Source organism: Geosmithia morbida, assembly GCF_012550715.1.
Source record: "Geosmithia morbida isolate 1262 chromosome Unknown scaffold_10, whole genome shotgun sequence".
In the NCBI taxonomy this organism is placed as follows: Eukaryota; Fungi; Ascomycota; class Sordariomycetes; order Hypocreales; family Bionectriaceae; genus Geosmithia; species Geosmithia morbida.
The window spans coordinates 636,642-653,348 of record NW_023336197.1 but is presented as its reverse complement, the minus strand read 5'-3'; the positions used below and the strand labels follow the sequence as shown (position 1 = coordinate 653,348).

At 53.9% G+C, this 16,707-nt stretch overlaps 4 protein-coding genes across 4 annotated transcripts; 1 reads left to right on the top strand and 3 right to left on the bottom strand.

The window, feature by feature from the left end:
• Positions 1-214: 214 nt before the first annotated feature.
• GMORB2_1682 (uncharacterized protein) lies at positions 215-1,184 on the top strand (the record flags this gene model as incomplete). The annotated part of the gene is made up of 4 exons (XM_035463663.1): positions 215-222; positions 420-520; positions 663-1,084; positions 1,176-1,184. 4 exons carry the CDS (start codon positions 215-217, stop codon positions 1,182-1,184), a joined length of 540 nt encoding a protein of 179 aa, XP_035320494.1.
• Positions 1,185-1,520: 336 nt separating this feature from the next.
• On the bottom strand, positions 1,521-3,549 carry GMORB2_1681 (protein of unknown function (DUF336); the record flags this gene model as incomplete). Its single annotated transcript, XM_035463662.1, has 5 exons — positions 1,521-1,955; positions 2,113-2,237; positions 2,339-2,531; positions 2,846-3,250; positions 3,433-3,549. The coding sequence occupies 5 exons, from the start codon at positions 3,547-3,549 to the stop codon at positions 1,521-1,523; spliced, it is 1,275 nt and encodes a 424-aa protein (XP_035320493.1).
• Positions 3,550-4,071: 522 nt separating this feature from the next.
• On the bottom strand, positions 4,072-6,476 carry GMORB2_1680 (3-oxoacid CoA-transferase; the record flags this gene model as incomplete). The annotated part of the gene is made up of 7 exons (XM_035463661.1): positions 4,072-4,206; positions 4,353-4,574; positions 4,640-4,687; positions 4,920-5,289; positions 5,466-5,652; positions 5,755-6,039; positions 6,164-6,476. The coding sequence occupies 7 exons, from the start codon at positions 6,474-6,476 to the stop codon at positions 4,072-4,074; spliced, it is 1,560 nt and encodes a 519-aa protein (XP_035320492.1).
• A 506-nt stretch (positions 6,477-6,982) lies between these two features.
• Positions 6,983-10,217, bottom strand: GMORB2_1679 (uncharacterized protein; the record flags this gene model as incomplete). Its single annotated transcript, XM_035463660.1, has 7 exons — positions 6,983-7,153; positions 7,385-8,062; positions 8,156-8,294; positions 8,399-8,923; positions 9,054-9,247; positions 9,551-9,857; positions 10,132-10,217. Coding segments are annotated over 7 exons (2,100 nt in total), but the record flags the coding sequence as incomplete, so codon positions are not given.
• Positions 10,218-16,707: the final 6,490 nt, after the last annotated feature.

Sequence of the window (16,707 nt, the reverse complement as noted above, 5' to 3'; positions counted from 1 at the left end):
CGGGGGGGAAAAAAAAAAAAGTCACGTTACCATCTACAACTTCTACTCTCGATGCTCCTCTCCTCTCCTCCAGACTGTCCGACCCGTAATATCTTACTGTCGATTGACACTATACGGTGACCCTCGTCAAGGCAGCCAGCAAGGGCTGAGCCCACCTCTACGGTCTCTCCCCCCCCCCCAATATGCCCACACCGAGAAGAGTCCCCTGCGTCCCATGCAAAGGTGCGCACATCCTACTCTCCTCTATGTACGAAGATGATGCTGACTTCTTCTTGTTATAGAAAGCCATCTAAAATGTATGAAAAAAGAAGAAGAAGAAGAGGCAATTCAATTCACCCTCTCTCTCTCTCTCTCTCTCTCTCACTGAAACAGGAACCCCTCCTCCCCCCCCTCCTCCCCCTTCACTGCTGAGAATCAAGCCCAGGTGACGGACAGCGTCCCGTCTGCGAGCGGTGTAGGATCAAGAAACTCGAGTGTCGTCTGCCCTCCAAGACGACGCGCTTCATCAAGTCGAGCGAGGGTAAATTCTCCCGAGACCAGAGATGGGTCAACAGCCGTGCGAGAAAGTGTATGTCTCCTCCTCCTCCTCCTCTTCCTCCTCCTCCTCTTCCTCCTCCTCCTCTCCCTCTCTCATCTCCGCCTCTTCTGATGACCACGTACAGTCTGCTTCGACAAGGCCATCCCCCTAGGAGCACCGGATGGCCTGGATCCCCCTCCGGGAGACCCTCCGGGAGACCCTCTGGGTAGGAACGTCGGGACGGGAGACGGTCCGAGCAGTTTGGACGGGTCACCGAGAGAAGAAGAGTCGGTTGGCTCGCCGGCCCAGGCTGGCATGCCGTCGCACCATCATCACCTCGAGATGCTGGCCGATGCAGCCACCGCGGGAGGCTGGGTAGGTGGCAACGACGCCGCCGTCGCCGCCACCGTCCCGTTCCCGAGGCCGAACGACCGTATACTGTCGCTGCCTACGGTGGTCTCGTACGGTCTGGAGCATGGCGTGTCGCCGCCGCAGACTGGATATCCAGCCGACGCCGGGATGCTGAGCGGTGGCGGCGTGGAGAATACGCATCCGGCTATCACGGCTGTCAGGAGCAGACATGCTGAGCATAGGCAGTTTCCGCTGCAGGATTTCCGAGAGGCGTGTCTTCTCAAGTACTATCTCGATCAGGTGGCAGGCTGGGTAAGTGGTCTCGTGTGTGTGCGCTCTACTCCCATCTGCTTTTTTTTTTTAAGAAAAAAAGAGAGAGAGAGAGAGAGAGAAGACAAAGGAAAAGAATATGTGGAAAGAGAGAGAAGAGAGTACAGAGGGGAATGGCTGACAGGGAAACCCCCCCCCCCCCAAAAAAAAAAAAAAAAAAAAACAGCTCGACATTGCCGATCCGGACCGCCACTTCGAACTGGTCATCCCGCTCATCGCTCGGTCGAAGCCGCACATCCTCAGCGCCATCCTGGCCTTGTCGGCTCGGTACCTGCTCTGCTCGCTCCCCGCGCCGGACCCCCTCCCGGAGAAGCTGTGGTACCTAGACCAGCTGTCGCAGCATGTGACGCCCAGCTCGGTCACGGAGTACGTCCAGCAGTGCATCCCCGCCCTCGGCCTGTTCGACCAGGTCTTTGACGGCGACGAGCTGGAGGGCATCGTCGTCGTCGCCGTCCTGCTGAGGCAGGTCGAGCTGCTCGGGGAGGACTACCACCCTGGCCCTCGGCCCGAAGGGGACGGCACGCCGCCGGCGCCGCAGACGTTGCTCCCCACGATCAACGATATCCTGCACAGCGCGAGCTTCAAGGCCCGCTTCCCCCATAGCGGCCTGGTACAGGCGGCATACCTGATGGTGCTGCGGCAGGAAGTCTACTACGCCCTCTCGTCGGGGAAGTGCCCCGCCGTCACCAGTGCCAGGTGCTCGCCCGACATCTCGTTCATACATGAGACGACGATACACATGATTGAGGTCCTGCAGCTGTACTTTGGCGATGGAGCGTCAGATTCCCGGTGGGGTGCGTTGTCTCTTTACCCGTCCCCTTCCGGACATGTGTGTCTGGTGGAAGGCTAACGTATGTGCGTGTGTGTGCGTTAGATGAGCTCTCTGCCCAGCAGAGACACCTGGAGAACAACACGCTCATGGGAATCCAGCCTATATTCCACAGGGAGCCGGACCGCTCCAACGGAGAGCTTCTGCCGCTGCTCTGGTTCAACTCGAGGACGGAGATGTACTGCATCCAGCTGGCCAAGATGGCCCGGGCTATCCTGACCATCGGTCGACACAGGACAGGGTATGCTCTCTGCCCCAGACTCTACCCTGCGCTCCCCATCATGACGACGTCGGAAGCATGCATGACTGACCGACATCGACAGACCGGATTCGGCTGCCGCTCAGCAGCAGACGAAGGATCTCATCATGGAGCTCCACGGCATCGCCGCAGACCGCACAGAGTCGGAACACGGCACCTTCCACGCGTCCGTCATGGCGATGATGTACTACGACGTATTCACCGATGGGGCCGAGCGGTACGCCCTCCGGGGTGCGGCAGATCGGCTGCTGCGCATGTCCAGATGGCCATTCAGGAATGTGATTGAATTCTGCTCTACCCAACATCTGCATCTTGCATAGGGAAGAGAAGAATGGACGTTGATTCATCCCCTCTGGTCTCGTCTTCTCGGAACACACGTCTCATGTACATGTATGAATGTTTATATATATATATGTGTGTGTGCATGTATATGGTCATGTGTGTGTGTGTATGTGTGCGTATGCAACCACCTCCGACGCACCTACTGCACAGGCTCCCAATTCTCCTTGACGACGTCGACAATGACACCGTGATCCTGGTGCTGCTTGAGCCCGCTGACGACGACGACGGCGACGACGCCCTCCACGCCGCGCACGTAGATGGGCACGGCGCCCCCGTGTATGGCGTACTGCGCGGCCTGGTCGCGGCCCATGCCGAACTTGGCCGCGAAGGCCTCCTCGTCCCCGCCGTACTTGCAGTGGAGGAGCCAGGTGCTCGAGCCCCAGCGCATGGCGCTGCGCCTCTTGCGCTGCACCCAGAGCTCGTTGTCCGGCTTGACGCCCGGCCCCGTCGTCGACTGGTACACCACCAGGCCGGACGCGAGGCTGATGGAGATGAGGACCGGTGGCGACGAGCCCGGCAGGCTGCGCAGACGGGCGCTCAGAAGGTGACCTAGCTCGTGGGCGTCGGATATGGAGAAGGCGTCGAATGTGAAGGAGTCGCCTTGGGCGTTGAGGCTGTCGATCTGTAGAGAGGGGGGTGTTGATGGATTATTAACTCTTCTCTCTTGTTCCCTTTCCCTTTTCTTCTTCTTCTTCTCCCACTTCTTCCCGATACTTTTCTCCTCTCTGCTCCTTTACGAAAACAAAAGTTTCCAGAAAAAAAAAATTGACTGGTTTATCTTGATTCTTTCTCTTTCTCACTTACATCCTCTGGAGGGGAATTAATCTTGGCAGGAGTGGGATTCGGATTGCGAATGACGGCCAGCTCAGCTTCCAGACCGGTGCCGAGAGGGCTGCGACGGCGGAGGACCTGGAGAGACATGTTCTTTTCTTCCCTTCTCCTCCTTCTTCTTCTTCTTCTGCCTTCTTTTTTTTTCGCGCTGAACGCTGTGTGATTGCGATTGGCTGACGTATAGAGAATGAAAGGGGGGGGGGAGGGGGAAATCTGAGCAGATGGAGAGAAGAGTAAGAAGGACAAGGGGAGATGGAGTTCCCTTTAATCGTCAATCCCGAAGTGGGGGACCTTCGCCCCTCATCTTCTCTCCAGCTGATATTTACATTGTCATTATTACTTCGTACTCCGTACCGTAATACCAGAATACTTTCCCCCCCGCCAAAGTAAAGTAGCTCCGAGAGCTCTCCCGTCAGTTGTGGATCCCGCGACTGTTGACTGTTGACTGTTGACTTTTTTTTTCTTCATTTCATATTTTTTGAGAATGAACGGAGAATGCCAATGCCGTCCGTCTTCTTTCGGGGACTTGTATTTTCATCTTGATGCATCAAGTTTCATCAATCCTCTGTCCATTTGGGTCTCTGCACATATACATCTCTCCGCGGTGATACATCAGTCCATAACTTTGAGGTCACCCTCTACTTCGAATGAGGCATCCGTCTTGCCGCGGACCTCATCCACCGTCACGCCGGGGGCCAACTCGGTCAGCGTGAGACCACCATTGATCCTGTCGACTTGAAAGACGCACTGTGGGTGTTTTCTGTCAGTATCGTGTCTTTGTCTATCTCTCTCTCTCTCTCTCTCTCTCTCCCTCTATATATATATATATATATAACACTCTTTTCATATATAGGCTATCAAGTGGAATGATACGGTCAAGAGAGAAGACATACCAGGTCAGTTATGATCGTGCTCACGACCCGAGCCCCCGTCAAGGGAAGGCTACAGTCCTGGACAATCTTGGAGGATCCATCCTTGGCGACGTGTTCCGTCGCCACGACAATCTTGGTCTGATCAGGGTTGGCCACGAGGTCCATGGCTCCCCCCATGCCCTTGAAGACCTTGCCGGGGATCATGTAGTTGGCCAGGTCGCCTGTGGCACTGACTTGGAGGGCCTGGTGTGTGTGTGTGAGCGAGAGAGACAGATGTGATTATGTAGCAGATGCATCGGGAGACTTACACCGAGGATGGAAACGTCGACGTGACCGCCGCGAATCATGCCAAATGACTCGGAAGAGTCAAAGCACGATGCACCGGGGATGAGGGTGACGGTCTCTTTGCCGGCATTTACGATGTCCCTGGAATTCATTGTCAATGTCGGTGTATGCTGTGTATGCTGTGTGTGTGTGTACGCCTGAGAGGGGAGAGAGAGAGAGAGAGAGAGAGACTTACGCATCAACCTCATCCTCAGTCGGGTACGGTCCCATTCCCAGAATGCCGTTCTCCGACTGAATCCACACCTTGCGTCCTTCGGGGATGAAGGTGGCGGCGAGGGTGGGGATACCGACGCCCAAGTTGACATAGTATCCCTCCCGCAGCTCGTCTGCCGCCCTGCGACCGATTCTGTCCCTCCTCTCCTGATCTCCGCTCTTGGCTGTTGGTCGGGTCTTGTCCTCCCTGTTGCCCTTGTCCGACGCGGCAGTGCTGGGTCGGGTCTTGAGGACCTCAATCGTCTTGTCGGCCGTGGCGGGGACTATACGATCGACAAAGATTCCAGGAAGGTGGATCTCATCGGGCTTGAGCTCGCCTATCTCGACGATGTTTTCGGCCTCGACAATGGTCGTCTTGGCCGCCTTGGCCATGAGGGGGCCGAATGCCTTTGTCGTGTATCTGAGATGAGTCAGTATGGATGCACGTCAAGTTACTCTTTTTTTTCCCCTCATTTTGTTCCTTTTCTCTCTTTCTTTTTTTTTTTTTTTAGAAAAAAAAGGCAATAACGATTACACAGGTGTAGACCGATAATGATGAGAGAGGAGAATGAAGAAAGGAGGTTTTCTTTTTCCCACCTGAAGACACAGTTCCCCGCCTTATCCGCTTTCCAGGCCCGTATAATGGCAACGTCACCCCGGAGAGCGGTCTCCATGAGGAACGACCGACCCTCAAACTCCCTGATTTCCCTCTTCTTTCCCTTCTCCAGGACCTTTCCAGAAGGGTCCAGACGGACGGGGATCTCACCATCCTGCACGAGAGTATCTTTCAAAGATGTCAGTGTCCACACCAAGCACCGACGTATGAGCAGATTCTGCCAAGGAGAGAGAAGAAGAAGAAGAAGGCGGAGGAAGGAAAGGAGCTCACGAGCAGCAGTAGGCGTATAGAAAGCCGGGATACCAGCCCCAGCAGCACGGATCCTCTCGGCCAGAGTCCCCTGAGGACACAGCTCGACGGCCAACTCCCCACTCAGATACCCCTTCTCGAGGGCCTTGTTGTTCCCCAGAAACGACAGGATGAGCCGGTCCACCTGACCGGCCCCCGTCAGGATGGCCAGCCCCCCCTTCCCCTCTACGCCGGCATTGTTGGATACGGCCGTGAGCGAGTGGAGGGAGCCGACGCCTCGACGGTTCAGAGCGAGGATGAGCGTCTCTGTGAGTGGGATGTCAGACGGGCTGTCGTTCTTGCTGTACTTGCTGCTCTTGTTACGGAACAGTGAGGGGGGGGGAGAGAGAGAGAGCACTTCTGTCAGCGCTGGGCGGTGTCATCATCATACCTGCCACGCCGCATAGGCCGAACCCGGAGCTGAGAATGGTAGACCCGGACTGCACATCTGCCACGGCCTCGTCCGCCGACTTGAACACTTTCGATCCGCCGCGTCTGGATGACCTAGGCTGGCCCGACGACGCCGTCGTGATCAGCGTCCTGAATGTGCTGGGTCGGCAAGTCGGATCGCTTCGCTGCCAAGCGGGTGACACGGCGCGACGATAAGTAGCTGCTGCTGCTGCTGCTGTAGTCGTCGTCGTCGTCGCGGCGGTCCGTGGTAGAGGTCTGGCGACTGGGCGCAAAAGACGGATTGCTAAAGCCATTTTTGGTTTTTGATTCTTGATTTGGCCCCCTGTGCACCGTGCCCTTTTTTTTCTTCTTTTTGTTTTCGCGGCCTCGTATGTAAATCTCTCTCAATGTTCCCTCCTCACCGAACGATTGAAGGAGATTATGAATGCAAGAAGATCAAGGCTGGTCTCATCCTGAACCCGGGGCCGCTGTTGGCCTCTGTCGCAGATCAAAAATGTATGCCGAAGTGGGGGGGGAGCGAATGGGATGCCAGAAGTAGAACCCGGATGACGACATGGGGGTTTTCATCGTCTAACCTCACTTTGCCGACCGGGAAGACCCATCAATTATCTGTATTTTTACCTTTTTTTTTCATTGTTTCCTTTTCTTTTCTTTTCATCTTATTTTTTATTCCTTCTCTCTCACTTCATTACCAGTATCTATTTGCTTGCAACAGCATGACTATAATTATCTACATAGAAAGAAAAATCACAACAGGTAAAAAAAAACAAAATAAATAAAAAACATGCGTAACTTGCTACTAACTGCCAAACTCGGGCCAGTGCAGCCAGTCAAAATTGCTCATATCGTCCCATGACAGACCATCAAAAGTAGGCTCAAAGTCATTGTCCGGCTGACTGAGAACGTGCATGATCTGATCGTTAGACATTGCCGAGAACTGGAGCGTCTCAGGCCACAAGAATTGCCGTTGCTGCCGATACTGCTGTATCTGTTGTTGCGTCTGTGGAGGGGGTGGTGGTGGCAACTGCTGCTGCTGCTGCTGCTGCTGCTGCTGCTGTTCCTGGTCCATGGAAGACGAGATGCAGGTATGTGAAGGATGCGTGGCAGGAGGCGGATGATGATGATGATGATGATGACGATGACGAGATGGAGGAGGTGGTGGAGGGAGCGGTGGAGGGAGAGGAGGAGGGGACGTGTTGACAAAGTCGTGCAGGCTGAGTGGTGTGGTGGAATTGGCCGCCGTAGTGGACGGCGACGTCGTAGTCGTGACAGGCATGCGCGGCATCAGTGGACCGTCTGCCGGTGCCGGCCCAGCCGTCTTGGCGGCTCTCCTTACGATGTGACGGAGGTGGCGGCCGTAGAGGGTAGACAGCCCATTGCGGTGGGGGGTGACCCCCCCCGTGCGGACGAGCACGCCGGCCACCTCGTCGATGAGCTTCCTCACGCTCGGGGCCAAGGAGGAGCCCCCGGTGGCGTAGGCGCTCAGGGTGAGGGCGAAGCAGGCGGCGAAGGAGATCATGATGGCCGTGTTGTTGGGCATAGAACGCAGCTGGGTCTCGCCCTGGATGGCCACGCGCATCACGTTGAGGGCCGAGGAGAGGCCGGCCGTGCGGAAGAAGCGCCGCACCTCGATCGACGCCGTCGGGTGGTTGATGACGCTGCCGTACAGGGACAGCCGCGTGTGCGTCACCAGTATCTCCACGTAGGGCGGGAGGCGGCGCTCCGGGCCAGCCCCGATGGCCTCCCCCCAGTTCGAGTACCACTGGTCGAAGAAGCACTCGATCGAAGACTCGATCGACTGCGCTGCCAGGGAGCCCTCGCTCGTCGTCGGGGCCTGGGATGCGTCGCACATGTTGCGCACGGTGGTGAAGAGGCCGTCCTGGAGAGGGGGGTTGCGTGTTAGCGGGAAGGGATATATGGGGGTCTGGCACATCTATGGAGGTGACCCCTCACGCCGAGGATAGGCACGTACCAGATCTCTCCTCATGATGGCCATGGACAGAAGAGGCCCGTCCTGAGACTCTGCCAGAGGAGACTTGTGCCAGTCATCACAGACCTTGAGGGACCGCGTGACAGGGACGGCAAACGGACGTCCACGGGCAAGACACATCCTAAACAGCAGCGTTAACTCTGAACAGGAGGAGATTGGAGGGGGGAGGAAGGATGGGAGGAGAAGGAGAAGGAGGAAGGAGAGGAGAGGAGAGGAGAAGCCTACCCTCTCTCCAGTACAAAGAGAGATATCCAGCATCGCTCCCTTCCCCTGAGAAGCAGGACCCCCCGATCAGACAGCGGATCGAGGTCGGGGAAGCCGTCCATCTCGAGCGCGGTCCTGGGGTCGAGGCAGTCCCCGCGGCTCACGGTGACGGCGGCGCCCTGGCCCGTGAGGTCGGTCGGCATGATGACCTTGTGCAGGTACAGGTCGATGGCGATGGTCATGGCCATGGAGATGTAGACGGACGTCCCGTCGTCGGTGCTGTGCGGGCCGGGGGACATCCACGGGACGTTTGCCAGGAAGGCGAGGACGATCTCGACCGACTTGTACCGCTTCTGCATGACCAGGTTGACCAGCCTCTCTGCGTGGTCGGACAGACGCCTGGACAGGGCGCCGCCCTCGGTCCAGAAAAGCGCCGAGGCCGCCATGATGGAGGTGGTCAGGAAGGCCGAGCGGGATCGGGTGTAGTCCAGTGTGTAGATTCGGGGGTCCATTCCCCATCTTGTGTGGGCGAGATTCTCGTGAAAGCTGAGAGGTCAGTACTCTCTCCCTCTCTCTCTCTCTCTCTATCAAAAGAAATCGGCAAAAAGTATGAAAAAAAAATTTAAAAAGAAGAGAAATAAATATTAAAGAAGAAAAAAAAACTCACTATGCAAACAGAGCGACTGCTTCGTCCATGCTAGTCAACCCCAGGTCGATCGGATCCAGGTCCGGACCTACATCTAGATTTGCGCGCATGCCCGACGCAAAGAAGCGTCGTAGGCGACGCGTTTCCGGTGACGATGCCGATTTCCCCGCATGTGCCGAGTAGGAGGTGGCAGCGGCCATGTGACCGTGATGGTGGTCGTGATTCTCCCGCGCGCGATACTTGCCGCTACGCGCCGTCACCGGGACCGTCACCGCAGACGCCGTGGCTGTCTCGGATGACGGTCGGGCCTCTGCCGCCGCCGCCGCCGCCGTCGCCGTCGCTGATGCTGCTGCTGCTGCTGCTGCTGCCGACGATGATGCCGGAGCCGGCCGCTCGTGAGGCTGGAAGTAGGATGCCCGAGCGAGGAGCTGCAGTGGGTTCTCGGCGTCGTCGACGGCCAGACTCTCGCCGTTCCCGGCCGTCGTCGACGGGATGGTGTTGCCGTCAGGTTGGTGGTGCCCTGGGACAGAAGAGGCGGCGGCATAGCCGTCGCTGCTCGTAGTCGTGTCCTTGTCCTCCTCATCATCATCTTCGTCCTCCCCGGTCCCGTCTCCATCCATCATGGCTTCATCCTGCTGCTGCTGCTGCTGCTGCTGCTGCGGATATTGCACGTCTGTCTGGCCATTGTTCGCTGCGGTCTCACCTAGAAGGGCCTTCAGACGGGCGAGAACGACGTGACCGTCGGCGTTGGTTCCCGGTGCTTCATAACCGTTCAGCGTCCTCCTGACGGCTTGCTCGACCTGGTATAATGCCTTGTCTAGGCCGACACGTTTGCTTTTTACAAGGTCAGACTCATCTCTTCTCTCTCTTTGATCTTTTTTTTGCCTTGCTGCCTCTTTGTGTGTGTGTGTGTGTGTGTGCATGTGTATTGTGGTGTTGCCGAGAGTCAGACTAGGGGGGGAAAAAAAGATATTTGGAAAAAAAATTGAAGAAAAAAAAACTCACTTCTTGATACCCTTCTGTCTACCGACATGGACGTCTGGACGGACGCATTCCCTGCCGAGCTGGATGCACCGTCTGCATCTGGCCTCTTCGGGGGCCCAGTTACATTTGATCTTGCTGCGTCGGCAGACGAGGCAGGCTGCCAGACGAGGGCGTGACGACGACGAGTTTGTCATCCGGATCGGCGGCGTTGCTGGTTGACAGTGTTGAGATGTTTCAACGTTTCCTCATCCTCTTGTTTTTTTTTTAAAAAAAAAAAAGAAAAGAAAAGAAAAGAAAAGAAAATGAAACTTGCCGACAAGAGGTTATCCTCCACTGCTCTGCCCTCGAAGGGGTTCTATACAGGATCAGCTTAGCCGTGGCTCTCACGCCACAGGAGCATTGTATAGATATCGGTACTGCCAGGAGTCAGAGTGATGGCGGGCGTAATCTGTCGATGCCGAGGCTGGGCTGGGCTTCTGCGTCGTCGAGATAAGACCAGAAGGTGAGAGAAGGTGAGGTGCGGCCCCACTCCAGTCGTCGGTTCTGTCTTGGACCTTGGGACAAGAAGAACATGGCCCAAGATTGCTCTGCCCTACCGGGATTGATTACCCTGTAGTAGAGATCTCTTTGCGATGATGGCATCTCCCACTCTCTTGTCTGTCGATAGTCTGCCACGTCCAGCTCCAACACGAATACATCGAGCAAGTTTCTTTGCAAATATATATATATATATATATATATATATACATATATATATATATTTCTCCGTTGCCGTTGTAGCATCACACATACGTGGTATCGTCTTGCTATGCTACTTGGGGGACAGGAAAGTCAGCACGTCTACGGCTCCATACACCCGCGGCTCCGTACAACAAAACATGTACAGCATGCTAAAGTAGAAATCATGATCACCCAAGCAAGGGTGAATTCGATCGGCATGTCGAATACCAGGCTGTCGATATCATTCGTAACCAGCATCTTCAGTCAAAGGCAGATATGCCCTCGACAGTATCTTACAGCTGGCACAGACCACACTCTACATGCATCAGCATGGCCACCCGAGCTGGCCGGCTGCGACACGTCAAGCTAAGGGACTGGATTCGTTGCGATGGCTCTCATGAAAGGTCACATACTCTGCCTCCTCTCACAAGGTATACGATACCGGTACCCGCATCACCTCATGCTGATTCCACGACGAGGCTATGCCATGCGCAGTGCTTCCAAGTATGATATCAAGTCCACTTATATGCTTCACCTCCACCGAAGAGGAAGGACGGCATGTGTGATAAAGCGGGTAATATCGTATCACCATGATGCACTGCAACTTCAATTCCGTTAACAGGTTTTCTTCTTCTCTTCCTCTACACTCTAGTCAATCCTCTACAAATGATCTATCCGATGCTTTACATTTTCTGCCCACCCCTGCCCCCTCCCCTCCCCCCTCCGAAAAGAAGAAGAAGAAGGAGAAAGGGAGAGGAAGGAAAAAAAAAAAGAGACACATCAAGACGGCCTGTCGTGAAGACACCGTACGTGCTGTTCTTCTGTGTGGGATATATGACGACAAGTCTGGCCGGTCCTTGACTACGATCGAGATGACGGTCATCGAGTCTCGAAGGCAGGTAGAGGAGAGAACCTCTCTGATCAGAGGAGACCAAACTTCTCCTCCTTCTCCTTCCGTCTCTCATACCCCGGATCGGGCCAAAAGGTCTCGACAGGCCGAACGTTTGATGGTCCCGAGCAAAGAGAGCATGATAATATAGCTTCAAACAGCCAATGATTCACAAGCAAGGCCGTGCATCTGGCGTAGTAGGATGCTCACGCCCTAGAATCTGCACATGCATCATTCTCCCTTGTCATCCTCGCCTCCTCTCTTCCTTTCCCCTCCGGAACAAGATTGAGGATGAAACGTGCTAGGAGACGAGTTGGGAAGAGGGCTGCGACCTTTTTTTTAAAAAAAAAAATTAATTTCTTATTAAAACAATTTCGGTTGCATCTTCTTCTTCGCCTTCTCTTTCTTCTCAGTCTTTACTTCATCCATCTTTCCATTCATCTATCTGGTAAAAGCACGTCTTGTTTTGATATGGAACGGGACCCTCTTTTTCTCTTCTTTTCTTTCGTGACTGATGATACGATGCAGAGGGATCTCCTAGGTTTGTTCCCTGTTCCTTGGGAGAAAATTCAAGCTTTTCGTCTCGTGGAGAAGTTTCCTTTGCATAAACATGCACCGATATATCTAGAGAAAAGCAAGTTTTTAGTATTGCTGCGGATGCCAATAAGCCGGTAGCACGACTGACGGGGGGGGGGAGGTCCTACCCTGCCCTGTCCATGTTTCGCATGCGCGTATGCCTTGCATGCTGACAGAAAGTAAAGGACAAGTTGGTCTATAGATTATTATAGATTACTCGGTGATAAGCCTGTTTCACTTTAAAATCGTACATGCCATGATCCATCCTCTTGAGACTGAAAGGAGAAGAATAGCCATATCGCACCCCCCCCCCCTCCTGTAGATAGAGCATTGCAGTTATTGCCCAGGTGGTCGATACTACTACCATGTCTGAGAAGAAAGAGAAAAAAAATTGGCTGGAAATTACGAGCACACACAAAGACATGCAAGCAAACGTCGATGGGGGCAACGGCAAGCCATGTGGGCTGTTCTGAAACGGGAGAGAGAGAGAGAGAATGTGTGTGTATGTGTGTCTGAGAGAGAGTCAAGTGTACCAGTTCCTGCCATGTAAACCTCTGAACCGATATAGATACATCTCTGCAGGTGATACGCACACAGTATTGCTCGTATGGATAATAATCCTCCGTGGGGGAGGAGGACACGCTAGACTGATAGGAGAGGGGAGACTGGGGACCATTGGCATTCCTGCATGTTCCACCAGCGATGGAATCGATGAACGCGCGTGCGTTGCAGATTCACCTACGGGATCCGAAGTTGCCGAGGCTTGGCTCTCTGTTGGCCGGGGACCGGGAGGGAGCGGTTCAGCATCATCTGTAGACGATCAAGTCGTGACGATGATGCTCTCGCTCGTGTCCCGCGTGTAAGCTGTAGCGATGGACATCTTGTGACTCTCTTTTCATCATCATCATCATCGTCATTATTAATAATGTTTCCCATCCATCCTTCATAGCCGTCATAGCTAGGGTTTCCTTCTTAGAAATCAGGAATAAACCAGTTTTTCTGCTTATGTTTTACATATACTTCATCACCCCCCCCCCCCCCCCCCCCTCTCTCAGCTCACGCGGTTCAACGGCCGGGCCGCGCATCCCGCCATCATACATCGACCGAGGGTAATTTGCGATGCGACACAACCGTCCGCATCTGCCTCTCCCTCGTGATCTGTGCCTCTAGACCTGGAGAAGCTCTCTCCTAGAGCGACCCGGTTCCCTCGTGACTGCTTCGACAATACGCTCTGCTTCTTCTCCAGCTACAGGTGACATAAACTGGGGGTAAGGTTCACCGAGGTATCTAGTATCCGGTAATACCATATTACTAGTAAGTATCAATAGAGGATGGTAGTATGTAGAGAGCAAGAATATCACTATGCAGTATCCGATATGACAAGTCACCGATACCTGGGGAAGAGAGAAAGAAGAAGAGAAAAAGAAGAGAAAAAAAACTCCAACTTTCTATTACACGCCCTGCAGTCTAGAGCTGGTTCTTTTCTTCTTTTGCTGGGAAGGCGGCTCGGTTCATTTCCTCTTGGCGCGAGCGTCTGGTTCCATCTTGACTAGACCATGAGAGAAGAGAGTAGAGAAAAAGAAGTTGACTTAGGTTGGGGGGGAAGCCACGAACAGACCATATGACCTTACGCCTCATCACCTGCCAAGTAGATGCGGTCTGTCATGGGTAAGAGTCTCGAAGCCAAGAAAGACGAGCGAGGCTTGGTGGGGGGAGGCGTTGTCCAGAACTCGACTCTTGGCGGGAAGGATGGGAGACTTTCTTCTTTACCATCTCACGAACCTTTCACGAACCAAGAATACCGCTCACGGCCAAGCTCGAAGACTCGAGGTCCAAGATCTCCCAAGGCTTGAGGTCAGAGAGCAGAGAGCGGAGGGTGGAGAGGAAGAGGAGGGGAAATTCCGCTCCATCACTCGTCGCTCCGTCCCTCGGCGTCCCAAGGGCCAGATGAGCATTTTCACCTCCTCGGTCAGCACTTTGGGGGACCGTCTTGGAGGCTCTCGGTGGGTGGCGATGATTCTCAACCTTGACAAGTGTCTTGGGAGCGGGTGGGGAGCAGGCACCTGAGAGAGGAATGGCGGGAAGAAGGAGGGGGGGGGGGGGGGTCAGGGTTTCTAGGTGTTATAGCATCCAAGTCGTTCACCTTCGCATACACGCATACAGCCTAGGACATTGTGACACGACACAGCTAGGAGATGTAGATATATGGAGATGTATGGAGATATATGGAGAGACGTGGACAGATTCATGGAAATGTCCACCACCGGGGCACTCGGGATCGAGAAATCCGTCGAAAGGAATCGTGTGCTTTCCCCATTTCTTCTCCTCTCCCAGCCAGCTTACATGCATAGCGTCAAACTCTGTATCTTCCTGAAACAGCCAAACAGCTTCTAGTCCTAAGAGGGGGCTCCCCTTTCCTCTCCGATGTTTTTGGCTAAACTTATTCATGTGCGAGGAAGAGTAGTATTACCCGTTACGGCTTCGTGGGAGGGTCATTCGAAAGAAGAGATGGGGAGAAGAGTGAGCGCCGAGAAGAGATATGGCGAGAGAGAGAGAGAGAGAGAGACTAGAGTGGATAGTAGGACGCCATCCAGACGGAGGAGAGGAAGTGTACGGAGTATGCATGTAGAGTCTTGATCCGACAGGGCGGCAGAAATGGGGTTGGGCCAGAGCCGCAAGAACGTACTATGCCACAAGTAGTAGGGTGCGTTGGGCCATGGAAGCTGAGCAGAGCGAAGCAGAGCGAAGCAGGGCAAGCAGAGCAAGCAGAGCAAGCAGAGCAATCCATCAAGCAAGCAGAGAGAAAGTAATACTCTTACAGATTAGCCAAGGTGACAGAAAAAAACAAAAGAGAGGAAGGGGGGGGGGAGGATGCTGGAGTATCATCATCATCTCTCCATCTCCCTCTCTCTCTCCCTCTTTCTCTCTCCCTCCCTCTCTCTCTTTCTCTTTGTTTCTCGTGCATTCGCATGGACCACTGGTTGGATCGGGATGCGATCGTGCCATCGTGGAGACGAACGTGGGACCCATCTTCAGGGGAAAGGATTGACGAGAAGAGAAAAATGGACGCAGAGGTAACAGATATACTAGTATTATTACTAGGGAAAAAGAGGGGGGAGGGGGGGGGGTAAGGGCATGAGTGAGCTGAAGAGCGGAGACGGGACAGGAACGGGGTCCTGTTCGTCCCAAAATTTCTGCTCCTCCCTTCTCTCTCTTCTCTTCCATTTATTACTCCATTTTTAATTAATAGGATTCGTTAGAGGGACTCTGCGAGAAGGAGAGAGAAGGAGAGAGTAAAAAAAAAAAAGATCTATCGTACAGTTCCAGACCCCCGAAGAAGAAGAGAGAAGAAAAAAAAAAGAGAAACCACCCCCTCCCCCCCCTCGAAGTGTCAATTCAGGGTCTCGCAACCAGTGCAGCGATGCACTATACAGGTAGTGCTCGTAGTGACGATACCTGTCCATGTACGAGCAGTCGTGATTCATCGTAAGAAGAGTACGGGATGGGCACTGTCGAGCTACTTGTATCCCTGATCAAGATTGGCCGGGGAATCCTTTTTCCGTCACGGGGAGCTTCGTCACCAATACAGTAGGTCATGGCAGTAAGACGTAAGCAGTAGACGAATAACAGCGCAAGGAGAGCGAGGACGCAACAAGAACCGACAAACGCGCGCCGTGGTGCTGTCGTCTCTCTCTCTCTCTCTCTCTCTCTCCCTCTCCCTCTACGCACATCGCGGCCAATCGTTCGGTGTGGATGTCGGTCCGCAATACTGGAACGGCGTGGTGCGGCAAGGGAACTTGCATATAATACCCTCATACGGTAGCGGGACCTCCTGTGGCTGCCGTGCCTTGGCAATCGTAGACTCGTGCATGTCATGTATGGTATTACTGCTAGTATGACTGTTAGTACCGCTACTAGTACAGGTCCAAGCAGGTATCAACTCCTGCCTACGGTTATCACTACATGAATCCATATGATGATATGTAGTGCGTACGCGTCCCTTGTGAATATCTTGTCTCCCCCCCTCCCCCTCATCACCCCCCTGTTCAGCGCACACACACAAACACACATACACACACACACGCACACGCACACCTGGCTGATGTGGTTTTAAAAAAGAAATTTATATGTATATATATGTATATATATGTATGTGTGTGTGTGTGTGTGTGTGTGTATGTGTAAGATAGTTTAAAAAAAACTCTGCAAATCTGCTAGGGAGATGAGCATGTGTCTTTCCTCGCTGTACACCCAGAGGATACAGTCTAGAGGATGGGGGAGATTGGGTATGTGACACCGTTTCTTAGTGTGTGATGGGGTTTGGAGTTGGGCATCACGGACAGTGGTCGGTGGGGAAGAGAGTGCATGTAACGGGTAGTATGATTCGGCCAAAAAAAAAAAAAAAGTTGGATCAATGGCAGAAGACCTTGGAAGTAGATGACAGATGATATATGTTCCACCGATCGGTCAAGTAGAGTTTTGACGGCGGCCGCGGAAAAGTGAAGCTGTTTTTTG